Source organism: Odocoileus virginianus, unplaced genomic scaffold (genome assembly GCF_023699985.2).
Source record: "Odocoileus virginianus isolate 20LAN1187 ecotype Illinois unplaced genomic scaffold, Ovbor_1.2 Unplaced_Scaffold_8, whole genome shotgun sequence".
Taxonomy (NCBI): Eukaryota; Metazoa; Chordata; class Mammalia; order Artiodactyla; family Cervidae; genus Odocoileus; species Odocoileus virginianus.
In genome coordinates, this window is record NW_027224270.1 from 1,018,275 (window position 1) to 1,036,725 (window position 18,451).

At 39.2% G+C, this 18,451-nt stretch overlaps 1 protein-coding gene across 1 annotated transcript in view; it reads left to right on the plus strand.

Annotated features, from left to right (window-relative positions):
* Window positions 1–18,451, plus strand: part of MAN2A1 (mannosidase alpha class 2A member 1) — a 197,235-nt gene that overhangs the window by 97,405 nt on the left and 81,379 nt on the right. The window contains exons 9-12 of the mRNA XM_020911732.2: window positions 6,842–7,044; window positions 9,732–9,914; window positions 14,235–14,349; window positions 15,451–15,518. Of these exons, the coding sequence (XP_020767391.1) occupies window positions 6,842–7,044; window positions 9,732–9,914; window positions 14,235–14,349; window positions 15,451–15,518 (569 nt within the window). The remainder of the gene's footprint in view (window positions 1–6,841; window positions 7,045–9,731; window positions 9,915–14,234; window positions 14,350–15,450; window positions 15,519–18,451) is intronic.

The window sequence follows — 18,451 nt, forward strand, 5'->3', positions numbered from 1 at the left end:
GTTAATGAGGTTGAGTCTCTTTTCATAAGTTTATTGCCATTTGGGTATCCTCTTTTGAGCAGTGCTAAGTCTTTTGATGATTATTTTATTAAATTGGGTCGTCTGTCTTTTTCCTAACCATTTATATTTCTCTTCTGTATTTTGGATTGAGTCTTCTTTCAGATAAAAGTTATGCAAATGTTATCTCCCACTGTGTAGCCTGTGTTTTCTCTCTCTCTTAGTGCTATCTTTTGATGAACAGAAATTCTTAATTTTAATTGAATCTTACGGTTAGTGCTTGTTATGTTTGCCTAAGAAGCTTTTGTTTACCCTTGGTCGTGAGAATCTCCTTCTCAGCAAGCTGTACTCTGGAAGTGCTGTTGCCGCCTTCAGCCTTTAGGTCTATAGTACGTCTGGAGTCAGTCAGTTCAGTTCAGTCCAGTCCCTCAGTCGTGTCCAACTCTTTGCGACCCCGTGAACCACAGCACGCCAGGCCTCCCTGTCCATCACCACCTCCCGGAGCTCATTCAAACTCCTGTCCATCGAGTCGGTGATGCCATCCAGCCATCTCATCCTCTGTCGTCCTCTTCTCCTCCTGCCCTCAATCTTTCCCAGCATCAGGGTCTTTTCCAATGAGTCAACTCTTCACATCAGGTGGCCAAAGTATTGGAGTTTCAGCTTCAGCATCAGTCCTTCCAATGAACACCCAGGACTGATCTCCTTTAGGATGGACTGGTTGGATCTCCTTGCAGTCCAAGGGACTCTCAAGAGTCTTTTCCAACACCACAGTTCAAAAGCATCAATTCTTCGGTGCTCAGCTTTCTTTATAGTCCAACTCTCACATCCATACATGACCACTGGAAAAACCATAGCCTTGACTAGATGAACCTTTGTTGGCAAAGTAATGTCTCTGCTTTTTAATAATGTTTGGAATAGATTGTAGCATATTGTCTGAGGGGAGGAATCAAGATACTTTTTGCCCATGTGAATATCAAGCACCATTTATTGAAACGACCATAGTTTTCCTATTTTTATGCAGTCTCATCTTTATTATTAAACATGAGTGGAGATGAATTTATGTGTGGGTCTGTGTCTAGATTTTCTGTTCACTTTTGTCTGTTTGACTAGTTTCGTACTTTCAGCTTTATGATAGATCTTACTGTCTGATAGTGAGTCTTCTAGTTTTGTTCTTTTCAATATTGCATTGGTTGTTCTTCGGCACTCTGCCTTCTTTATGGTCCAGCTCTCACATCCATACATTGACCGTTGGAAAAACCCTAACTTTGAGTATATGGACCTTGGTCAGCAGAGTGTTATGTCTGCTTTTTGATATGCTGTCCTGGTTTGTAATAGTTTTCCTTCCAAGGAGCAAGCGTCTTTTAATATCGTGGCTGCGGTCACTGTCTGCCATGACTTTGGAGCCCGTGAAGGTAAAGTCTTCTACTGTTTGCATTTTTCCTCTTCTGTCTGCCTTGAAGGTGGGACTGGATGCCATGACCTTCACTTTTTGAATGTTGAGTCTTAAGGTGGCTGTTTCACTCTTTCACCCTCGTCAAGAGGCTCTTGCTGCTCTCCACTTTCTGCTGTAACGGTGCTGTCATCGGCGTATCTGAGGTTATTGATTTCCTTTATTTCAAGAATTTTTGTCCTTTGGATCCTGGCTGCTTTGAGGGCCCTCAGATATCTTCAAACATTTTTTTCTCTGTATTAAAACTTGTTTGTCTAGTTGTATCTGTTCTCTGTGAGATGTTTAAAGTTGCTTAATCAAGCTGAAAGTGTAACCTTATTTTCTTCTACTGAAAGGACAAACAAAAATAAGCAGTTAGATTTAGGTGACTGAACAGCTGACGCTGGACTAGCTCCGTCAGCCGGTTCGCCATTGATCGTGACTTGTTTAACAGTCTGTGTAACCTTTCCTTTTATGTTGTCCTGGTAGAGGCGTTTAAGATTGTTTGTTGCCTTTTAGTGTAAAACATTAAAATATTTTTGTTTGGTTATTTTTTTGGTATCCCAAATACTTTATTTGAGCTACCAAGAGACTATAGAGAAATTTACTTTAAATAATTTTTTTTTGAAACTACTCTAGCATTCATAGAGGATTATATTTCAGTCCTTTAAGTTTGTGAGAAAGCTCATCAGGTCACTTACATCAACTTTGCTCTGGGATGTTGCCAAGAAGAAAATATTTTCATTGTGGGTAGTACCAAAAATTAACGGAAATATTTTAAAAAGCGTGTACTCTGTTTTTGATATTAACTTTCTAGCATGTCACAGATCCCTAACATTTGAAACTGAAAGTGATTTTTGTTATCTAATAATAATCCCTTATTATATAGATGACGAAGTGAAAGTGAAAGTTGCTGTTTTGTCTGACTCTTTGTGACCCCATGGACTGTACAAACCACAGAATTCTCCAGGCCAGAATACTGGAGTGGTAACCTTTCCCTCCTCCAGGGGGTCTTCCCAACCCGTGGATCGAACCCAGGTTTCCCGCACTGCAGGTGGGTTCTTTACCAGCTGAGCCCCCAGGGAAGCCCTGTGTGGATGAGGAAAGTGAGACTCAAAAATATCTAGATCAATGAGTATTTTGCCACTGTCATTATTATACTTCCCTGGTCTCATCTGTACCTATTGGGTCTGAAGTTAATGCCGTGTCCTTGTATTTGTGACTCTCATTTCCTCATTTCTTGTATGTTCACACATACTCTGCTTCCTATTAGGTGTATTCTGCTTCCTAGTAATGAGATTGGGGAGTAATACTTAATATTAAATATTAACTAAAGTATATTGAGAGATTGATTTGCTATTAACTCTCTAAAGGGCTTAACTTTTTAATTTGTGTCTAATTTTATTGAAATATGATTGATATATATCACTGTTTATGTTTAAGGTGTATATTAATAACATAATTTTTGACTGACTTATATTGTGGAATGATTACCACAATAAGTTCAGTTGGCAGCCATCATCTTGTATAGATACAATAAAAGAAGAAGAAAAAATTTTTCCCTTGTGAGGAGAACTGTTAGGATCTGCTGTCTTCACAGTGTTCATACGTGTCCCTCAGCGGTGTTAGCTGTGGACACCATGTGTGTGTGTTAGGGTCTTCTCTCTTCACAGTGTTCATACGTGTCCCTCAGCGGTGTTAGCTGTGGACACCATGTGTGTGTGTTAGGGTCTTCTCTCTTCACAGTGTTCACACGTGTCCCTCAGCGGTGTTAGCTGTGGACGTCATGTGTGTGTGTTAGGGTCTGCTGTCTTCACAGTGTTCACACGTGTCCGTCAGTGGTGTTAGCTGTGGACGTCATGTGTGTGTGTTAGGGTCTGCTGTCTTCACAGTGTTCACACGTGTCCCTCAGTGGTGTTAGCTGTGGACGTCATGTGTGTGTGTTAGGGTCTGCTGTCTTCACAGTGTTCACACGTGTCCCTCAGTGGTGTTAGCTGTGGACGTCATGTGTGTGTGTTAGGGTCTTCTCTCTTCACAGTGTTCACACGTGTCCCTCAGCGGTGTTAGCTGTGGATGTCATGTGTGTGTGTTAGGGTCTGCTGTCTTCACAGTGTTCACACGTGTCCCTCAGCGGTGTTAGCTGTGGACGTCATGTGTGTGTGTTGGGGTCTGCTGTCTTCACAGTGTTCACACGTGTCGCTCAGCGGTGTTAGCTGTGGACGTCATGTGTGTGTGTTGGGGTCTGCTGTCTTCACAGTGTTCACACGTGTCCCTCAGCGGTGTTAGCTGTGGACGTCATGTGTGTGTGTTAGGGTCTGCTGTCTTCACAGTGTTCACACGTGTCCCTCAGCGGTGTTAGCTGTGGACGTCATGTGTGTGTGTTAGGGTCTGCTGTCTTCACAGTGTTCACACGTGTCCCTCAGCGGTGTTAGCTGTGGACGTCATGTGTGTGTGTTAGGGTCTGCTGTCTTCACAGTGTTCACACGTGTCCCTCAGCGGTGTTAGCTGTGGACGTCATGTGTGTGTGTTGGGGTCTGCTGTCTTCACAGTGTTCACACGTGTCCCTCAGCGGTGTTAGCTGTGGACGTCATGTGTGTGTGTTAGGGTCTGCTGTCTTCACAGTGTTCACACGTGTCCCTCAGCGGTGTTAGCTGTGGACGTCATGTGTGTGTGTTGGGGTCTGCTGTCTTCACAGTGTTCACACGTGTCCCTCAGCGGTGTTAGCTGTGGACGTCATGTGTGTGTGTTAGGGTCTGCTGTCTTCACAGTGTTCACACGTGTCCCTCAGCGGTGTTAGCTGTGGACGTCATGTGTGTGTGTTGGGGTGTGCTGTCTTCACAGTGTTCACACGTGTCCCTCAGCGGTGTTAGCTGTGGACGTCATGTGTGTGTGTTAGGGTCTTCTCTCTTCACAGTGTTCACACGTGTCCCTCAGCGGTGTTAGCTGTGGACGTCATGTGTGTGTGTTGGGGTGTGCTGTCTTCACAGTGTTCACACGTGTCCGTCAGTGGTGTTAGCTGTGGACGTCATGTGTGTGTGTTAGGGTCTGCTGTCTTCACAGTGTTCACACGTGTCCCTCAGCGGTGTTAGCTGTGGACGTCATGTGTGTGTGTTAGGGTCTGCTCTCTACACAGTGTTCACACGTGTCCGTCAGTGGTGTTAGCTGTGGACGTCATGTGTGTGTGTTAGGGTCTGCTGTCTTCACAGTGTTCACACGTGTCCGTCAGTGGTGTTAGCTGTGGACGTCATGTGTGTGTGTTAGGGTCTGCTGTCTTCACAGTGTTCACACGTGTCCGTCAGTGGTGTTAGCTGTGGACGTCATGTGTGTGTGTTAGGGTCTGCTGTCTTCACAGTGTTCACACGTGTCCGTCAGTGGTGTTAGCTGGATGTCATGTGTGTGTTAAAGTCCTGGTAGTTCCTTCTCTTACACCTGGAAGTTTGTAGCTTTCGCCCACCTTTCTCCAGGTTCCTTCACTGCCCCCACCTCTGCTCTCTTTTTCTGAGCTGTTTATTTTTGTTATATTTCACATGGAAGTGAGGTCATACAGTATTTATCCTTCTCTTTATTTGCTTGGCTTAATATCCTCTAGTAAAGTGCTTTATTTAACAGTTATTTAATTTTCTGAGCATTTTCTGGTAAGCACGTAGTTATATTTGAGGAGACAGGCACAAATAGATTAATTTGCCCAAGAAAAGCTGTATTTGGTGAAGCCAAGATTAGAGTCGATAATGTATTTTAAAACTGCTTTTCTTAACGGTACTGATGAAGATACTTGCAGGCAGGAGTAGAAAGACATGGAGAACGGACTTGTGGACACAGTGGGGAGGGAGAGGGTGGGGCAGCTTGAGAGGCACCTTGGCAGGTGTGCATCACTGCGCGCAGAGCGGACAGCTGCTGGGCAGCGCGCTCTGTGATGAGCGGGGCGTGGGACGCGGGCACGGGGAGGGGCGTGTGTGCCTACAGCTGGCTCACCCTCCTCTGCAGTGGAGACCAGCTCAGAGCCTGAGGTGGCTGTCCTCCACGCAGAAATGAATGCAAACAGTCAGCTTTTAAGAAGCTGCTTTTCTTCAATGTAAGCATAAGGACTTGGAATAATCATCCAGTTTGCTGTTACAAAATTTGTTATATCACAGATTATGAAAACTTATATTTGCCTTACTAATATCACTGTCGTGTTTCCGTTGATATTTTGCCTTTGCAGTGGTGGAGTAACAGCTAAAACTTATACCTTTATTTGCCAATCATGTTTCTAAGCATTTTACTTTGACTCCTATTAGCTGTACCACTGAGACATGCAGAGACATTATATAATATGCTCAGAACTACGTGTTAGATAAGTGGTGGAGAGAGCGTTCAGCCCCATGTCACCAGGACCCAGCTCTGTGCTGCTCTCAGTAACTGCTGCAGGGCCACTAACTCTTTTTGATTACTTTAATTATTTTCTGCCACATTGAATCAGAATGACTCTCAATGTCTGTGTGTGTGTGTGTATATGTCTTGGGTTGGCCAGAAAGATCATTTGGGTTTCATTACGTCTTCTGGAAAAACTCAGATTAACTCATTGGCCACACGTACGTGTGTGTATATAAGACCAGAAACAAAAAAAATAGCATCGTTTCAAAAAGAACACATTCCCTGTTTAATTGTCTATTTACTTCTAGCAACACCACCTTTCAATTTATGTTTATGAGGTCTTGTATAATATTTCTTTTTTCCTTTGATTGATACACTAGTTTAAGGTCGTAAAAATGGATTTATGTACTGGTAATTTGAGTCATGAGTCAGAAAGACCTTTTCATTTGAGCAGTCCACCTTGCAATCCTCATCCGCTTTTCTTGTTTACTTCTGTTCACTGTTACCTACTGGTAGAGAAGGTCCTTTTTTTTTTTTTTTAAATGACCTGCTGTTCTTAAAGTCTCTCTTTTCTCCTTGTTGAGAATACAGACTGGGGAGTGAAGGCCGGAGAATATGTGCACATATGTGGAAATACTTAACAGCTAACAGCTGCTCCTCCGGACTGCTGGAACATGTACTTAAAACACACGCCTTTTGTTTTTGCTGTTTCCCCTTCTTGCCATTCATCTCTGGATTAGGCCGTAGCCTGATCCTTGCACACTTGGAGATTCTAGAAATATATAAGGAGTTTTCAGATCCACACATTTGTAGCTCTGATTAACTCTTCTGACTGCTTACCTGTGCAAGTTTTCTCTTAGTTTTTTGGGACTTGATGCAAGTAAAAGACAGTCACTGAGTGCTTTTCCCCCTGCATTTAAGTAAATCTGAGCTATATATTTATTCTAATTTGGAGCTTAAATATTTATCAGGAACTTCTCCTTTCAGCACTAAAAGTAATTTTAAGGTACAGATGAATGTGTGAATAAGTGAAATGTAAACTTTTTTTTTTCCCCCCACTAGATACAGTTTGGGACTTTATCAGATTATTTTGATGCACTGGAAAAAGAAGCTTCAGCCAATAGTAGGAATAGCCAGTCAATATTCCCTGTTCTAAGTGGGGATTTTTTCACTTACGCTGACCGAGATGATCATTACTGGAGTGGCTATTTTACATCCAGACCCTTTTACAAACGAATGGATAGGATATTGGAATCCCATTTAAGGTACATTTACCTTTAGAGAGCTACATTTATTTTTTCACTTCTTTTATGTTATCATAACTTGTCTGTAGAGTTTTGCCTAATATATAGCATTTATGTTGTATGTGTTAGGATGTGTTTAATGTAATTGTGAAATTTTAATGCAATCAGATCTATATCTTCAGAAATAATCAGATTTTTACAAGGGTATTGCTCTTGAAGGAAAAACATTTTGTGTAATTAGGTTTTCTGGGAGTGGTACTCAATATTTTATATTTTTTTAACCAACTCCCTGTACTGTCTGCACACCGTAGTGGCATTTGGCAGCCTCACTGCACCTGCAGGCCGGGAGCCTGGTCAGCCGGGTTACGGAAGCAGGAGCAGCGGTCAGAAGGAGCAGGCAGGTTCTCAGCCGCCGGGGGCAGGCCTCAAAGTCTGTCCTCTGAGACGGCTGTATTCATATTTGGGAGGACTGGGGACTCCATCGCCACTCTTGTTTTAAAACACATTTCTACAGATACGGTTTTCTGCTTAAAGAAGAAAATTTAAGAGATGGGACCTGATGGAGGCAGAATGATTGGTTGAAAAAATAAACTGATATGGAGAAGACAGAAAAAGTCAATAAGAAAAACATACTGAGCCACGGGTAGCATGGCTAGTGGCTCCAATGCTGCATGCTACTGGAAATGTGATCAGCATGACTGAGGAACTGATTCTCAATTTTATTTAATTTTAATGTACATAGCCACATGTGGCTAGTGACTATCATAGTGGAGAGTACTGCTCTAAACAACTGAGTCTCATTGTTTTTAGATGCTCAGAAACCATCCCAAGAGAATCCTGTGGCTTTTTCTATATGTGTAGCTCAGGAGAGTAACTTTCATGATGAATTTATTGTCCGTTCAGTTCAAAATATGAAATCATGATTAATTTTCATGATGAATCTTGGTATTAAAAATAATGTTATATGAAACCTACCTTCTTCTATGTACTATTTATTAAGTATGTATTGGACAGTATTTTTCTAAAAATCATTAATTTCTTTAAGCATTGTACTTTGGTATAGTGGTGTGTGTGTTTATTATTTTTACTGTTTCTGTGATACTGTGTCCAAAAAATAACAGTAACTTATTAAAAAAAAAACCCTAACCTTTGAATCTTTGAGGGGATAGTCATTAATGTGCCAGATGAATGTATATTATTATATTTATAACAAAAAAGTTTTATATATTATAGAGATTTCTGCATCCTTAACCAATAGAATGTTAGTTATCTGTTATGTTATTCTAAACTATCTATGATAAGAACAGAGCAAGTACTAAATAATTAGAAATTCTTTTGGGCCACTGCATAATTTTTAAGTATCAAGTATTTTTTGGTGGCAAAAAGTTATGAGTATTGGTTCAGTCTTATTTTACTGAACTTATTTAAGGTACTACTTGAATATATTCCTACTGGTAATGTATTTTGAAAATTCTCCTGCTTTAAAATAAAACAATAAACCATACAATAATTTGAATTTCAAAACGTAATTAATTTATTTGAAACTAAGTCTTTTGTGTGATAAAAATTATATTTAATCCTCAACTCATTTGTAAAAATAGGTGTATAAAATAGAAAAGTACAAAAAATTCTTAAAATCCACTTCTTTAATATTTTGGAATATTTGGAATATTTGTATGTATATGTACATTTGCTCTGGATATGTATGCCTACATACATATAGTTTCCTTAATTTCAATATAGTGATTCTCATGCCATCAAGAAGGCTTATAATTTTAAAAAGTAGATATTAAATTTTTATCTGTTTTTAAAAAGTAGAGATTATTTAGTGTCTTCAAAAATTCAAAGGAATTGTTTTTTAAAAAGAGCAGTTTGAATCTCTTCTTTTTTCCTGAGATCGTAATACATTTTTGTGCTGCCTTGATTTTTCTCTCCATCATCCTAATGTTTGTCATAAGGATCCTTATATTTTTTACTCCATCAAGCTGTGTCTCTTTTTAAAGAACTTTTCAGAAGCCTATCCTGAACCATATCTTTGGATGAAAAAATTTAAAGGTGAAAGTTATAAACCCCCAGGTTCTTGCTCAAAACTATTCTTAAGCTAAAGTATTTTTATTCTTTAAAATAAGTGAGGAAGGCCAGTGTGTGACTGATCGCCTTCCAGGTGACGTTGCTAAATCCCCTGTAGCTGGCGTGTGCTGTCGTTGAGCCCTCAGGCTGACCTCTGTCCCTGAGTGCCAGGCTGCCGTCCCCTTCCTCCCCTTCACTGTTAGTCTGACGCTCAGGGCCACACGCTTCCTCACCGCCTCCTCCACTGTACACATGAGAACAAACGGCCTTCTGGTGAAGTTCGTGGTATACGTCTGCAATGCAGAGATGAAAGGACAGAAACACTTAGCTACTTCTTATTGCTTTCACGTGTTACATGGAAATGGGCATATCTTGCTGCCAACAGATACTCACTTCTTTGCCTTATATCACTGAGACATGGTGTTCTTTGATATTTAAGAATTTAGATGTATTAGGTGCATACCTTGGTGGTTTTATAGAAATGTCTGTTTTCAATATTTGTCTTACAAATTGATCATACTGAAATCATGGATTTCTTTTTTTTTTTAAAGTTTGAAAATGTATCATTGATACCTCTTTTGTAGTAAATTAAAATGTTTGTTTTGAAATAAAAATTAATGATTGTTTTATGCAATTAGGGCTGCTGAAATTCTTTACTATTTCGCCCTGAAACAAGCTAAGCAGTACAAGATAAATAAATTTCTTTCGTCATCCCATTATGTGATGCTGACAGAAGCAAGACGAAATTTGGGACTATTTCAACATCATGATGCTATCACAGGAACTGCAAAAGATTGGGTGGTTGTGGATTATGGTACCAGGTAATGTAATTATTGCAAAGGAAACTTAAAATCTTTTAAAATTTGGGGTCATAAGCTTTATCTTTTGATGAAGTTTTTTTTTATTGTAATACTGAATTTTTATTGAAGGAGACCACACTAAATCAAACTAATTTCAAAGATACATATGTCATGCCAAGAAAACATTTTCAGTTATGCTGACAACCCAAAAGGCTTATCTTTGATGAAGTTTTTAATAATCACATCTCTTACAAGTATTGCAAGAAAAACCATCAATTTTCAAAACCATCAAATTTTTAAGAAATCACTTGACAAAAAGTGTTGGTCGTCCCAGCTTTTTATGGTAGTGCCTTTCTGTAAATGGAGTAGTAAAAACATTGTTATAAAACTGATCCCACTTTGCCCCAAGTAGAGTGTGGTAATTGAGGCTACCTTCTTGCCCAAGGATTTGGTATCGAATAAATCATAGTTATGATCCAGGGCCATGCAGAGCTCCATTTCATTATATAGCTATTTAATTCCATCCTATCATATCCATTTGTTCTTGCATACCTCATTTTTTAAGAGGGGCACTGACAAAAAAAAAAAAAAAAAAACTGTGTTTAGAAGAATAGCCAGAAAGTAGAAGAACCGAGAAACCTTGTCATATATAATGATATAAAGAATTCGGGTGAGAAGGGATGGTCTGGGTATTGATATCAAAGCTATCTTCAGCTCTTAGATGATCTGTTAGATGAATGAGGGAGTAGAATTCCATCATTTTCATTTTGCAGATCAGAAACAATGATTACTGGCTTTGGCTCAGAATAGCGGGGCACTTTGTAAACTGTGCTTCCCAATAAGCTTACCTTTTGTAATAGTGAGATTTCCATCATCATACCAGAGTTGAGGCTATCATTCATTAGGATCGGTGCAGGGGAGATTCTGACATAGGAGGAGGAGTTTTGCCTATTGTTTCACTGTAGTTTAGATTAGTATTTCTTCCAGATTACTCTTTGATAATATTATAAAAATCATTAAAAATCTGATTTTCTTAGATTTAAAAAGTGAATCTCTTTTTATAGATATTCTCATAAGTAGAAAGTGTACATAACGCATAAAGTTATTTTTAGAAAACTGATCTACAGCTGATACAACTAATTGTAATAGTGTTAACTAAATTTGTAGTTATAATATTTTGGCTGCCTTTCAGGAAACTTGGTAACAAATATTCTGGAGGTTCCATTAGTTGCCTTGAGTCTTAAAAAAATATATTCAAGGTAGTGCCTTAAATATCTTCTCAGTTTTCTTGTGGCAGATATATCTGGCATTGCTCTGAATTTGAGCTGAGCTTAAAGTGGAAGATACTTACTGGATGATAGTGATGTTATTACTCCCACAGAAAGTGTCTTTGAAAGTAAGGTCAGACACTCCATTTTTCTTTTCACCTGTTCCTATTTTCTTGGTTTCTCGAGAGTTTAAAAGTGAGGCTGCTGGGAGTCAGGCCTGAGCAGAGCTCCTAGGAGGACACAGAGAGTCCTCCCCGCCCCGCGACTGCTCTCTCCCTGGCTGCCCTACTGAAAGGGGTTAGGGTGCAGGTCACGGGGCTTTTGTACAGAATACTTTCTGTCTCATGCCCTCTCCAGAAGGCCTGCCATTAGTTCCTCCATGTATTTGGTGTTGCTTTTAACTTATAAAAGCATCCCCATAGAAAACTGCATCTTAGAGAAAAAAGACACAGTAATTCTCATTGTACTTGACATTTGTAAATCTGCTTTGTCAGCCCTTCATGCTTCATTGAAAAGCCATAAACAATTATCAAGTCATTAGCACACACATTTTTAAATAGGAAGTTTCAAAACACAAGTTAGAGAATTACTGCTAAAGCAGCAGCTAGTATTGGGTGATTTCCTGCTCTTGGATTGTTGACTCCTGCGTACTCGGATGTTGGCAGAGGTGTCCCTGTGAACAAATGTGTGCCTTAGGAGCTGACTGCGGCTGCTGGTGATAGAACCTGGAACCTGAATGAGCCCCACCTCTGCGTTTTCAGGCTGTGCTCAGGTGTGAGCTCCGCAGCGCCCTCAGAGCTCCGGCCCCCGCTAGCCCTCTCTTCTGCCTTCTCAGGGCCGTTCTTCACAGTCATCCTCTCAGCAGTGGATTGAGTGTTCATGTAGTTATAAATTGGAGAGCACAGGTACATCACGGCATATTTGGAGGTTAATTCTAATTACGGCATAAAAATCATGGCATCAAAAATGAATTAGACTAGGCAGTGTTTTGCTGGATGTTTAGCTTAACAGTGAATCCTGGGACTGTGTGAAGAAGGGACGGTAAGAGGTCAGTTACAGAGAGATTAAGACTTCTGACAGTGGCTAAACTGTAATAAAGGTAGGTAGGAGAAAAGAATGAACAGTGGGTGAGACTGCGGCCCCTAACGTGTAGCCTAAACTATTGAATGACAAGCATGAGAACACCTCTTTAAACAGCATCGATGGTGACAGACTAAAGACTGATTCCTCAGTGGTGTTTGCTAAACTTGTTTCATAGTACGATAAGGGTATATTAGGAAATTAGAGGAAATTTTCATACCACACTGATGAAATGTTGAAATGTATAAAATTCTGTTCTTCCCAATTTTTCCCAGACTTACTTACTGGGTTTAGCTTTATTTTGTTTTTAGCAAAATAGCTTTATACATCTTGAGAAAGTATTTGGGAAATGCACTATCTTTAACTCATAAGAAGACTATATATGTGCCTTCAGGACACAAACATTGATTTATGGCATTCATTCAGTTTAATCAGGACTCTCTAAAACACTAATAGGAGTAAGATTTTAGCAGGTACAGAACATGACTTTTATTTTGTAGGTTCGGATAACCTCATAAAGATAGCCATGTAGATAATAAAAATAAACTTAGATTGAAGGAGTTGTTTTCATAACTGCATTGTGTTCATTCATATATATGGTCTCTTAGTCTTATGAAAACACTGTTATTTAGTAAAATATTTGAATAGAATGAGAAATTTAGCTGGATGATTGAACTCCATAAGATTTTCATACGGTAGTTACAGATTTACTATGTAAATGCACTTAATAACTTACTGATTATGATCACTTACATCTTTGAAGTTATCTAATTCTTTTACAATTATTTTGTTGTTGAATATAAACAAAAATATTTTAACACATAGATCCAAAATTGCTTTCTGTGTTGGGGAAAATAATATAATCACTCTATAAACATCTGAGGGTTGATCGAAAGCATTACTATGAAAGTTTCTCTACCAATTTCTCCATTATGAGTTTACTTAGGGATACCTGCTCTCTAAATCTTTGAAGAAATAAGATGGGACTTTGAAAAAAAAAAAAAAGGCAAGTTTTTTTTCCTATGTATAGTGCTTCACCAATAGCTGGTAATGTTCCAAGATTATATTTTAGATTTGAACTTGAATCAGTCGATTCATAGGCATCTCTTTTGTTCCTCAGGCAGAAATGCACAGTTTGAATAGTTAAGACTTTCAGTGACAAAGAAGTAGAACAAGAACAAAGACAATTTTGTTATCTGGATCTGAGAAACTTTTTTCTAATTCTTTTGAACAAGAACGTGAAACTAAATTCAACAAAATATTAGAATTCTTTAGGAATTTAAATTCTTTGAAGTGTGTATACTGATTGAATTTTCTTGTGAATGAGTTAATCTCATGTCTTCTTTTGTTGTTATTTCAATGCTTGTTAAAGATTTTTCTAAAGTGAAACATCAACTCATTGCTATTTGTAGAATGCTTTAGAGCTTTTGGGGTCATCGTGCTGGCTATTGTTATTATTTAGTATGATATTCATGGAGAATATAAGTAGTGTGATAAGTTTATATGTTTCAGCTGTGTCCAGAAAGTTTGCTATTTAATGAATCCTTACCAGTGATACCTTCTGATTAACTTTTTTTCCCTAAGTACTTCATTCAGAGTAGAGATTCATCATAGGTTCATAATAGGTTTTAGTTTGAATACAGGGTGAAGATGATGGTGGTTTGGCCATAAATAAAACAACTGAAAATACTGTGTACAGATTAGTTGATGTATAGTGTGTTAATTCCTACTGCATAGCAGTGATTCAGTTATATACACATTTTTTAAATTTTCCTGTCCGTTGTGGCGTGTCACAGGATGGTGTATATATTCCCCTGTGCTATACAGTAGGGCTTTATTGTTTATCTACTCTGTGCATAATAGTTTGCATCTATTAACCCCAGACTCCCAATCCACTCCTGCCCTCTCCCTGGCAACAAGTCTGATCTCTGTGAAAATACTGTATACTAGTGTTTGAATCACTTCTCAGATGAGTAAAATTTTTGGTTCACAGACTCTTTCATTCGCTGATGAATTTAAAGAAGATAATTGGACATTCTGCACTGCTGCTTATTTTGAAGGACAAACGCTCATACGACTCTTACTCTTCGGATACCTTCCTAGAAATGGTTAGTTAATATCTTCTATTTTCATGATAAAAATGAGTGATTCTTTTCTTCTTGGATTGGGAAAGGGAGTGAGAAGCTTAATAAAAAGAGACATTGAAATATGATGACTTCTTTGTATATTATTTGAAATAATTTGTATCACTTTGTATAAATTACTTGTGTTTTTCTTTCCTGTGTCTCTTTGGTTTATGGTGTGTATTTTCCCATGAAATCTAAGCATGAAAAATGAAATAATGAACTTATTTCAAGGTATGCGAAACATTCAGACTTTTAGAACACTTAAGATGATATTGTGAGGTAACTAGGCCTTATACTCATTATTTTCCTTAGCTTTAATGAACAACTCTTTGATATGTGAACTGCCGTAAATCCTGAACCTGTTCTTGCTGCATTTCTATTTGAATGATCCTAGGTTTTCCTCTGGTTTCAGGCTGAGTCAAGGAGTGCTCTGGGCAGTGCTGAGATGTCAGAGCAGAGCTGTGATGAGGGTTTACGAGAGTAGCTGTTAGTCTCACCGCTGCCCCTCTGCAGGGGGTGAGGAAGTTGCTTATATCTGTGAGCCCTTGGTCACTCATCTGTGAAACAGAATGATGCATGCCTTAGCTTGTTAGGGTCAGGTGAGTTAGTGAAACAGACTGTGCCCTGAGAGGAAGAGCATGGTACCCACAGCAAGGAGGAACGGTTCAAAATTTGTTTATTGACATCGTCTTTACACTTCTACTTAGCAACTCAGATATTTTAAAATTGTTTTTTATTTATCAAACTTATGTTTCTAAAGATATGAAACATGTGACACAAAGTAACATAGTAAAACTTTCTGCAGAATTGTTTCTAGAACTCTGATTTATTTGGTTACTAATTAGAACTACACATTATGGATTCTAGTCCCTGCAACATATGCCATGCTTAAAATCTAAATACACAATGCATATTCATAGACACAAGATTTGCTTACTTTGAACTTGGATGGACTTTGTGTAGCTGGAAAGAGGTTTGTTTTTTCTACTGTGCCCTTTTCATGTTTTCTTCAAGATATTATTACACAGCTAATTTTGAAACTTGTTTTAAAAGTAAAATAAAAACTTCTGTTCATTTTTCTAGGATTTGAAACAAAGAACGCAGAGTTCTCTGCCACAAAAAAATGTAATAAGTCTGAGTGCAGAGCCAAGGTAAATAGCATTATTTCTCATAAACTTTGACCACTTCTGTGACTTGACTTTTTTGGATTTTCGTGGTTTTGCTCTGGATGCAGCACATATTTTAAGGCAGTATTTCATTTAATCAGCTTATTAATTTAAAACGCCTGCTTGAAGAATGGATTTTTCTCCCCTGGCTGTGCCATGCGTGAGTGTGTGCTTCAGTCATGACCAACTCTTGGCGCCCCCATAAACTGTAGCCCCCCAGGCTCCTCTGTCTGTGAGATTCCCCTGGAAAGCATCCTGGAGTGAGCTGCCATGCCCTCCAGGGGTCTTCCCTACCCAGGGTCGAAACTGTGTCTCCTGCATTGCAGGTGGGATTTTTATCCCAGAGCCACCGCGGAAGCCCACAGCAGTATCGTGCTCTGTGCTAACAGCTAACACAGTACTTGGTATACTGATGGCCAAATAACTGTGTAAGAATAGTTCTTAACAGATACTTAATGCGGGATGGGAAACATGTGGCTTTCTTATAAAAACTACCTTATATTTGTAATATTGATTATTTTTTAGAGTATAATCTTTCTTAATTAACTTTCTATTTACTTATTAATCTCTGATCATGTATTTTTAAATGGAAGAAGAAATGTAATTACTATTAGAAGATAAGTGTTCCTACTGTAAACTGTTTACTAGATAACTATCACTGTGCTTGTAAAACTGCCTCATCTTTACACTGTAGGTTTATGCTTAAATGGGAAAGGTGCTCAGTCAACCTAAAAATGGGGCATTTAATTTATAGCTGCCTCTGATTTACAGAAAGCATTTTATGTTTTTATTGACAATTATTTAACCAAGTTATCTATTTTTAATTGACCCCAAGTATCAATTAGTCAGTACCCAGATACACAATATCAGTTCAGTTCAGTCGCTCAGTCGTGTCTGACTCTTTGCCACCCCATGAACCGCAGCACGCCAGGCCTCCCTGTCCATCACCAACTCCAGAGTTTACTCAAACTCACGTCCATCGAGTCTGTGATGCCATCCAACCATCTCATCCTCTATTGTCCGCTTCTCCTTCCGCCTTCAATCTTTCCTAGCATCAGGGTCTTTGCAAATGAGTCAGCTCTTCGCATCAGGTGGTCAGAGTATTGGAGTTTCAGCTTCAGCATCAGTCCTTCCAATGAACACCCAGGACTAATCTCTTTTAGGATGGACTGGTTGGATCTCCTTGCAGTCCAAGGGACTCTCAAGAGTCTTCTCCAACACCACAGTTCAAAAGCATCAGTTCTTCCATGCTCAGCTTTCTTTATGGTCCAACTCTCACATCCATACATGACTACTGGAAAAACCATAGCTTTGACTAGACAGACCTTTGTTGGCAAAGTAATGTCTCTGCTTTTTAATATGCTGTCTAAGTTGGTCATAACTTTCCTTCCAAGGAGTAAACGTCTTTTAATTTCATGGCTGCAGTCATCATCTGCAGTGATTTTGGAGCCCCCAAAATAAAGTCAGCCACTGTTTCCACTGTTTCCCCATCTATTTGCCATGAAGTGATGGGACCAGATGCCATGATCTTAGTTTTCTGAATGTTGAGCTTTTAAGCCAGCTTTTTCACTGTCCTCTTTCACTTTCATCAAGAGGCTCTTTAGTCCTTCTTCACTTTCTGCCATAAGGGTGGTGTCATCTGCATATCTGAGGTTATTGATATTTCTCCCGGCAATCTCGATTCCAGCTTGTGTTTCCTCCAGATGTGTTTCCTCCATATGTTTCTCATGATGTAATCTGCATATAAGTTAAATAAGCAGGGTGACAAAATACAGCCTTGATGTACTCCTTTTCCTATTTGGAACCAGTCTGTTTTTCCATGTTCTAACTGTTGCTTCCTGGCCTGCATACAGATTTCTCAAGAGGCAAGACAGGTGGTCTGGTACTCGCATCTCTTTCAGAATTTTCCGCGGTTTATTGTGATCCACATAGTCAAAGGCTTTGGCATAGTCAATAAAGCAGAAATAGATGTTTTTCTGGAACTCTCTTGCTGTTTTGATGATCCAGCAGATGTTGGCAATTTGATCTCTGGTTCCTCTGCCTTTTCTAAATACCAGCTTGAACATCTGGAAGTTCACGGTTCATGTATTGCTGAAGCCTGGCTTGGAGAATTTTGAGCATTACTTTACTAGCGTGTGAGATGAGTGCAGTTGTGTGGTAGTTTGAGCATTCTTTGGGATTGTTTCCCTCGTGGCTCAGACAGTAAACCGTCTGCCTGCAATGCAGGAGACCCGGGTTCAATCTCTGGGTTGGGAAGATCCCCTGGAGAAGGAAATGGCAACCACTCAGTATTCTTGTCTGGAGAATCCCATGGTAGAGGAGCCTGGTAGGTTACAGTCCATGGGGTCGCAAAGAGTTGGACACGACTGAGCGACTTCACTTCACTTTCTTTGGGATTGGAATGAAATCTGACCTTTTCCAGTCCTGTGGCCACTGCTGAGTTTTCCAAATTTGCTGGCATATTGAGTGCAGCACTTTCACAGCATCATCTTTCAGGATTTGAAGTAGCTCAGCTGGAATTCCATCACCTCCACTAGCTTTGTTCATAGTGATGCTTCCTGAGGCCCACTTGACTTCACATTCCAGGATGTCTGGCTCTAGGTGAGTGATCACACCATTGTGATTATCTGGGTCGTGAAGATCTTTTTTGTACAGTTCTTTTGTGTATTCTTGCCACCTTATAGTTTGGTAATATAAGTTTTTGCTATCTAAATTGAGAAATTGAGTATCACCTCTTATGAACTATAGAATAAAAGACTAATTGTAAAGTGTAATGCATTATTTTAAATAGGTACACTTTATTAAAAGTATTTTAAAATAAATGGGATCAAAGTGATTACAGAAATTTTACAGTTGAGACCTCTTCTGTGCTCAGATTCCCAGCAGATTAAGGCCACACCTGAGAACATTAGTATATT